Source organism: Amaranthus tricolor, chromosome 15 (assembly GCF_026212465.1).
Source record: "Amaranthus tricolor cultivar Red isolate AtriRed21 chromosome 15, ASM2621246v1, whole genome shotgun sequence".
Taxonomy (NCBI): Eukaryota; Viridiplantae; Streptophyta; class Magnoliopsida; order Caryophyllales; family Amaranthaceae; genus Amaranthus; species Amaranthus tricolor.
In genome coordinates this window covers 6,740,295-6,748,494 of record NC_080061.1, presented here as the reverse complement: position 1 = coordinate 6,748,494, position 8,200 = coordinate 6,740,295, and the positions used below count along the sequence as shown (strand labels likewise).

General features: G+C 34.2%; 1 protein-coding gene across 1 annotated transcript; it reads right to left on the bottom strand.

Annotated features, from left to right (window-relative positions):
* Positions 1-306: 306 nt before the first annotated feature.
* LOC130801647 (40S ribosomal protein S23) lies at positions 307-4,483 on the bottom strand. Its single transcript, XM_057665528.1, has 4 exons — positions 4,336-4,483; positions 3,611-3,766; positions 3,400-3,526; positions 307-614 (listed from the first exon to the last, which is right to left on the bottom strand). The coding sequence occupies exons 1-4, from the start codon at positions 4,338-4,340 to the stop codon at positions 474-476; spliced, it is 429 nt and encodes a 142-aa protein (XP_057521511.1). The 5' UTR covers positions 4,341-4,483; the 3' UTR covers positions 307-473.
* Positions 4,484-8,200: the final 3,717 nt, after the last annotated feature.

The window sequence follows — 8,200 nt, the reverse complement described above, 5'->3', positions numbered from 1 at the left end:
AAAAGTTAGAAGTGGTAGTCTTATTTACGTTCCTATTTATGCAGGGCATTTACCTTTTGGAGTATTATAACCGTTTTTCTATGGTACTTTCTTTCAAAAGGTACGGGTACAGATCGTGCATCACTTTTTCTCATCCAGATCTTGTCTTTAAGCCAGATATTGAATTGAATTGATAATGATGAAAAAGTAAGAAGCACTTGGAAGTTGGAAAGGAACAAGATAAAAAGGAACTAAAAGGTATCCTATCGACACATAACATGGGTAAGAGAAATACACAAAGATCAACTGGATAGGAACTATGATAAACATGCACATAATAATATGATAATTGATGATACTAAGAATATTAAAAATTATCTTTTAACAAAAGAAACATGTCTAGAACACAAAACAAAAGTTCTTGAATTGGTATCCAATTGAGTGATTACTTCATTTTAAGTAAACAAAATTTAAGTAGTCTCAACACCTTCAACTTAAGACCTGGGTTTTTCCTTCTTTTCCTTAAAGAGGGCTAGAAGGGAAACACCAGCAACCTTAACGACCTTAAATCGGACTCCAGGGATATCTCCCACGGCGTGTCCTTTACGACCAAATCCAGCAATTAGCACCTCGTCCTGCACAATGTATATTTTTATGAGGGCAGGATAACAGAGCAAAAAACTAGATAAATCTTCAACCAAATCTCAACACGGAAGAAATACATTGATTACTACGAAAGCATAAGAGAGCAGAACACATGTACAATGTAACTGCTTATTTAAAAAACTTGCACAGATTACTTGGACTCTTCATTTTACTTCACGTACTTATGTCCGATCCATGATGCTGGGACATTTATATGGCACTTAGACACTTCATTTTAAGTGTAAAATTGATACTTAGATGTATCCGACACTTGTATATCTAACGTTAGTACCCGAGTTCAAGTAACATAGACACAGATTTATTTCTATTTAGTACGTGTTACCAAAAACAGTTCAACGAGTATATTAACTGGGAAATTATAATTAATACACTAATGTTACTGCTACTTCTCAAAAATCCAGATTAATACTCCCCAACTCTATGGACTGCCTTTGTTACAGAAAATTACAGCTGTACCGAGTGAAATACAAGGCAAGTGTATGTTAGGCTCGTTGCAGAGGTATCACCCCAAATTAAAACAAAAACAGAAACCAACTCCAAAGGGTCATGCTGATTATGCTTGTCTCTTGAGAGCTATGTTACCTAACAAGGCACTTGTGGCAACCATAACCGTGTTAACACGATATAACGACTCAACACTCTAAACATGACTACGTCATTCTCTTCATCATTTCTCTTATAATCAAATACTCTCTAACTTTTCGTCCTTCAAGTTTTAAAGTAACACATCAATAAATTAACTAAGAAAATCTTAAATTTGAATTTTTCCACAAAAAATTTATAGTTAATACTAATTTTTTTTTAAAGATATATAAATATAAATAGGATTAAGTTTGGCAATCTTTGAGGCCGGCATGCCTCTGTACATTAGCATACTTTGAGCATTGACGAGTCTTACTCTTAGACACATGTCATACATCGACACTTAAATTTGTGTTCCATTAACACGAGTTGTTGGACTATGGTCAAAAGATTATAAAGTAAAAATTGCACTGTGCCATTGCAACTACACCTAAGAATTTCATGAAGGATTGCGATTAATACTATACACATCTAACCAAATGGCATGACTTGTGCAACATGCTCAAATGTTCTCATTTATGACACAGTTCCCTTGAGAAAAGCTTCACATCTAACTAACATCTTTACCCCATTCTACATGAAGAATCAAATATCCAATATCTCGATTTTCATAACAGTAGATATTTCAATCCCATAAGCAGCCAGCATCAACTAACTCCAAAACCAAAAACCAACATAGTAACAGCAAAAAAGAATATGGGCGACAAATTTTTCATCAATTTTAGTTCTATAATACTGGAAATTGGGTCTATTCCCCATGAACATTGCTCCTCTACCTCTTATCAATTAAAATTTACCTTTTTTTAACATATATGGTTTGAGTAATCCAACCCAAATTGTTAACCAAGATGCCAACAGTTTCAAAGTCATAAAAATAAGCATGGAGGAAGCCATTATAACTCTAAAAGCATTTAAAAAGCTAACAGAGGAGAGAAAGGGTTACGAAGCTTGAAATCGGAATTCAAAGCAAGAAACACAAAACAAAGGAGGAAGCTGCTTGAAATTCAAATTCATCACATTTCCCACCTAACGAACGTTGTCGTCCTCTCTCTCTTTCATACAATCTCTCCTTTCTCTCTCCTCTGTAAGCTGTATCTTCCCCCCCCCCCTCTCCCCCCCCCCAATGCCATAAGACACTCTAACTTCATCTTGATTCCACCTCCAATAACAAACCAGCAATACTCTAGAAGATCTCGAGGCCTTGCAAGTAATTTCTTCTGGTAGCACTAGCTAGATGTATAGGGTTTTTACATCTTAACAAGAATCGAGATAAATAGAAAGAGGACCATAAAGTATGTTCTGGATCGTAATTATGATATTGACCTCACATTAACACCGATTGCATTAGTTACTAATTAACCTGATTTGCAAGGTTGGTAGACCATATTTGGTGCTTTTTAAAAGATTTCTATGTGCTTCTATCTCTTTATCATTTAAAGAAAATGGTTAATGTTGGAAATTGAATATTCAAAGCTAGTGCTAAGAATTAATGATTGTTGAATGTGCAGTACGCATAGTGGAAAAATTCAGTTCTAAGTCTCAATTGTGGTAGTCTTTCCATTGATGTAGTATCGATGATGCAATATCACTTAAACCTACTCACAACGTGGATTTCATTACACATCTATTATCAAACAAGCATCAATTCAAAACCTTTACAAACTTTACAACTCGACAGATACAATACAATGCATTCTTGTTTTCTCTATGGTGGTCAGTAAAATATATTAACTGTGAAGTGGTTGTTGTGACAGAGGAATGGATTGAGGTCAAGCAAAGGTGTGTGGGGTTTGTACAAACCACACTCTGAGTCAACCGTCAACATTAGTCAATGGAAATTGTAACAAAGAGGTATAATATTACACAACTTTTGTAGGAGGGTTATAAACAATGGAGAGTATTCGGAAGCACAGAAAGAGAAACTTAAAATCACCCTAGCTCGTCTAAAGGAAACATGCCAAGATATCAATGCCCCCAAATGCTATTAAAAGAACTTCTCCAACGATAAACAATGATTGAACTCACATCTTTTCTAATGAAGTATTGTAAATGTAAGTCAATTATTACTAGATCTTATTCCTAAGTTTGGGCTGAACTAAAAATCATTTCAATAACTTCGCAAAGAAATAGTGAAATAGGAAAAATCATATTTGAGAAAATAAATGTACTTACATTTTCTTCAATGAAATTCAAGCAACCATCATTCGGCACAAAAGCGGCAATCTTTTTTCCATTCTTGATGAGCTGAACACGAGCACACTTTCTAATAGCAGAGTTTGGCTGCTTAGCTTCAATACCACTACACCAAAAATCTAAGTTTAAGTTCGCTAACAAAGCACACTACATATTTCATAACAAGTGAACAGGGTTAACATGATCCTACATTTTCTCCAAGACAATTCCCTTAGCATGAGAAGATCCAGCAAATGGTTTCTTCCATTCATTTCCAAGATGTGACTTCTTGTAAGATTTGTCAGCCCACCTCTGCCTTCTACGATGGGACTTCAGCTTTCGGGCAGCTCCCATTCCCCTTGTCTTCCTACATTGTACAAAGTTCAATTACAAATGAATAAAAAGAAACCTCAATGGAAAAATAGAATAGGAAACAACTTAACATCCAAAAAATCCAGCAATGTCATAGATTCTTCAAAATAATACATCTATATGATGTAGATACGGAGAACAAAGTAAACTTAATCTACTAAACTGTATTATCAACAATTGAAAAGGCAATTAAATCTTAAGTTGTTTATCAAATAAAATTTCCAAATGGACATGAAGAAAATTTATGTTTACCTTCATCTCACACACTAAAAGTGAATAAATTCAATAGAATACCTCGCAAACCTTTAACCTTCAAACAACTCGTCAGTTTCATTTAAAAAAAACTGATCAAACAGCTTCCTAATTAAGCAACTTGGTTATATTAACAATATACGCCGATTTTTTAATCGCAAAAAATGTTCAAATATAACCAACAAACGAGCAATTAGCCCAATTACCCTAGAAATTATTCGACAATTACACTCAACATAGAAGCAAAACAAGCTAGTATTAGACAAATAAAACTTAAGAAAAATTAAACATTATAGAGAGAGATAGACTAACCCCATGATTGCTAGTTGTGAAGATTTGACGACAGTGCTGAAGAGTGAAGAGGCAAGGAAGAAGACCACCAAATTCGCGATGACAATTGGGGAAGATAAACCCTAAAATCTGAGTTTTGATTTATTTTATACTCCATCCCTTTGGAATTTGGACTGTGACTTAATCTTATTAGATCGGCCCATACCCCTACTATTTATAAAAAGCCAAATTTAAAATCAGAAACAGCTAGTCTCTTGAGAGACCGTCTTTTAGAGAGATGTATCTTAGACCCAACCCATTAAAGGTTAATACCTACTTACCATATTCGTAATGCCTACTTATATTATTCTTAATGCTTACTTATCGTATCTTTAATGCCTACTTTCAATATCTTAAATATCTACTTACATCATTCTTAATGCATACTTACAATATTTTAAAAAATATATAATGGTTGATCCAATCAGAGATGGGCTCTCAAAGAGACCGTCTCTCACAAGAATTTGTGAATCACAAATTGTTTGAGAGACAGTCTCTTCGAAAGACGCATTAGATATATGAGCTAAATAGCCTAATTAATACAAATTAAAGAGTAAATAAGAATATGGGCTTCTTGTTTTGAGGTCGTCTCTTTGAAAGACGGTCTCTCACAAGAGTAGCTGATTTAAAATACTAATTCTTGATTGACGCTGTTGAGACGATTTTAATTGGGGTCAAGTACTCGAATAGTGGCCCGGGATGCCACAGGTGTCACATGAACTAGCACAATTATTAGAGTTAGAGGAAGAGCTCACCATGCTTACCTTAGCCATCTGTTCAGTGAGATTGCCTATCTATTTGGTGAGGGCCTTAATGGTCTCAAATTCAGCATTATTACCCTGGGACACTAGACCTCTCTCCATGCTCCATGAGAAACCAAATTTTGGCCATGATTTCGAAAAAGTCTCAAAAGGTCATCTGAGAGCTTGGAGTCCATATCGCCACCACATGCGACGTTAATTTATGACTTGTGCTCATCGAACAATCCTCCATTAAAGGATTGAGCGAGCAACCAGTTAGGTAACTGATAGTGCGAATAACTAAGGTGAAGGTCTTTAAACCTCTCTCATGCCTCGTAAAATGATTCAAAAGGCTGCTGTTTGAAGGTCTGCAGCTGTGTCAGGATTTGAGAGGTCTTTCGTGGGAGATAGAATTTGGCCAAAAATGTAACACCGTCAGAATAGGTCGAACTTTTGAAAACACCTTTAATGAAAAACATGAGCCAAAACCTACTCATGGGAGTGTTACCGCCACATCTATTTCTAATAAAATAAATGTAAGGCTTAGCGACTAAGAAATAACTTAATAACTTTAAATCCAACAAAGGGTTTTACAACATAAGAAAAGATTGAAACGCAATTTGTGTCCATAAAAAATTTAAACAACTTAAAGTAAAATTTAAACTGAAATACGACTCTAATAAAAGCTATGATTCTAGGTGATTCTCACTCCACGATTCCCACGCAATCAATAACCTGCAACGTAAGGATGCAAGAAAAACAAGGGAAAAACTTCCAAAATCAGGAAATTGAGTAATTCCAACTCCATCCTATAAAACGATTAAGTTTGAAAATGATTTAAGAAAATAAAATATAATCAAATTGAAATAATTTTAGAAAATAAAATATAGCGGAGTTTAAAAAAAACAATTTGTGAAAACAATATATATAATATCACATAAACCAATTTATTAATTTGATATTTAATAATGACAAACACATAATCAAATTTTTAATTTGAGGGAACGAGAACGCCAATAGGCCGAGGCTTTACCCCTATACCTACTTCATCAAGAAGTCATCACCCCAAATAATTCAAGGCCAGCAGAGTAGTCTCAAGGAACCCTAACACCGTATCAAACATCAGAAATAATAATACTTGTCGGCAGCTATACTAACCAAACAGGACAACTTGTACATCACCCTTATACTTGGATCATAACAAATATAAGAGCTTCATTGCCATCGTGTTACACTTTACGTGATTTAATATATTTTAATAATTAGTCGCGTGGCACGCGTGCACACAAACATATAATCAAACATATATTATACATTTTATTTTATTATCATAGGTTTTCCCAAGAAAAATATATCTCAAGAATATTCAATTGCGATATTAATATCATAATATTTTTCTCCCAAATTCAATCGCATTTAAAATCATTATTAAAATAATAATACAACTATATTTCTCTTTCAAACTAAATCGTATCAAATTTCGTTATCAAAATAATAATATAAATTTTATCAAAATAGTAATTATAAATTCAAGTTTGACAAAAAATAGTAGTAAATATAATTTGAGAATATATAAAATATAAAATCATGCATCCTATTTAAACACATTAATTATCACGTAACACATAATACTAACAGGATAGTCCTAATTAGATGGACATTGAGAATTACCTTGTCACACGCTCGACAACGTACGCTCATAATAATCTCTATCTACGAATCTGCTGTCTACACAATAAAATAATATATCTCAAATTAATACCCCGATCTACCCATTCAAAATAAATTAAAAGACTCCTTTTCATTTTATATACTTTATTTAAAAAGAATAATTTCAAACATGTAATTTAAAATTATAAGAGTTAAAAGGAAAGAGAGAAAAAAAAAAAGAAACCATAACTATTATATAAGAAAAAGAAAAAAAAAAAAAAAGAAAGGTGGGTTGAGTTCTAGGATGCCCTCTAAAGAAGAAAGAAGAAAGAAGAAAGGGAAGGAAGATTGAGAAGGAGAAGAGAGAAGGAAGAGGGTGCCGGCCGGCGGTGGCTCCGATGGCCGCCGTCGCACGCTGGTGGTATCCCGGTGACCGCCGTATCGCCGAAAAACTAAAGTTTTTTTTTTCATTTTTCAAATAGAAGATGAGTGTTTTTCAATAAATAGCAAAAATTTTTTTTTTTTGAGTTTTGAATAAAAAAATTTCTAACAAATAGATGAAATTATACCTTTAATATCAAAATCTTGTATTTTCTTGATTAAATTTTAAGCAATTGGAAGATAGATGAAGTAGTTTGTAGGAGAAAAAGAAAGTGTGAATAATAATGTGAATGAATTAAGGGTAATTGGTTTAATTAATAGTAGGTAAATAAGGTTAGTTATAAGATTTAGAGGGAGGGGTGGGAAGTTATTTGTTAATGGGGAGTTTTTTTGTTTTTTTTTTTATTTCTGAAATTTGTTTTATTATATATTTATTATTACTATATTATTAAAAAAAAAACAAATGTTACAGAAAAGCCATTGGCCAGTTCCTCCCAGGTCCTATATATACCGGCGGGCTCGAACTTGAGCAACGACTTAACTTTATCCTTCAGGCTGAAGGGAAAAATCTGTATACGCACCGCTTCCATGGACAGGTCCTTGGCAGTGATAGTGTCACACCTTTCTATAAAGTCAGCGATATGATCATGAGGACTCTCACTAGGGTGACCGTCGAATTGGTTCCTCTCAATCATTTGGATAAGGTGAGGCTTCAATTCAAAATTTTTTGTACCGAAATTGGGCTTGACGGTACATGGAATGGAAGTTTGGGTGAGCGTAGGCGCACCTAATTGGCCAAAAGATTGGTTAGCGTTATTGGCCATTTGGTCTTGTTGTCGCTTTAACCGCCTTAGGCGTTCAGCGTTCAGTCTATGGGCAGTAGCTTCGATCTTTGGGTCGAATCGCTCTAGAGATCGAGCCCTTCTATGCATTCAAAGAATTCAAACACAAAGGGGTCTAGGAGAGGGAACAACAAGCAAGTGGCAAGTAAATCAATCAACAAAACAAAAGAATTATCAGTCGCCTCCTCGGCAACGACGCCAAAAACTTGGTATTGCAAATTTTAATTACCGCAA

What these genes read in the sequence shown, in the direction of transcription:
- LOC130801647 (XM_057665528.1), bottom strand. An exon ending in GGAATTGTCTTGGAGAAAAT is followed by an intron (nt 3,527 to 3,610) that starts GTAGGATCATGT and finishes TTTTTGGTGTAG; the next exon opens with TGGTATTGAAGCTAAGCAGC. An exon ending in TGAATTTCATTGAAGAAAAT is followed by an intron (nt 615 to 3,399) that starts GTAAGTACATTT and finishes TACATTGTGCAG; the next exon opens with GACGAGGTGCTAATTGCTGG.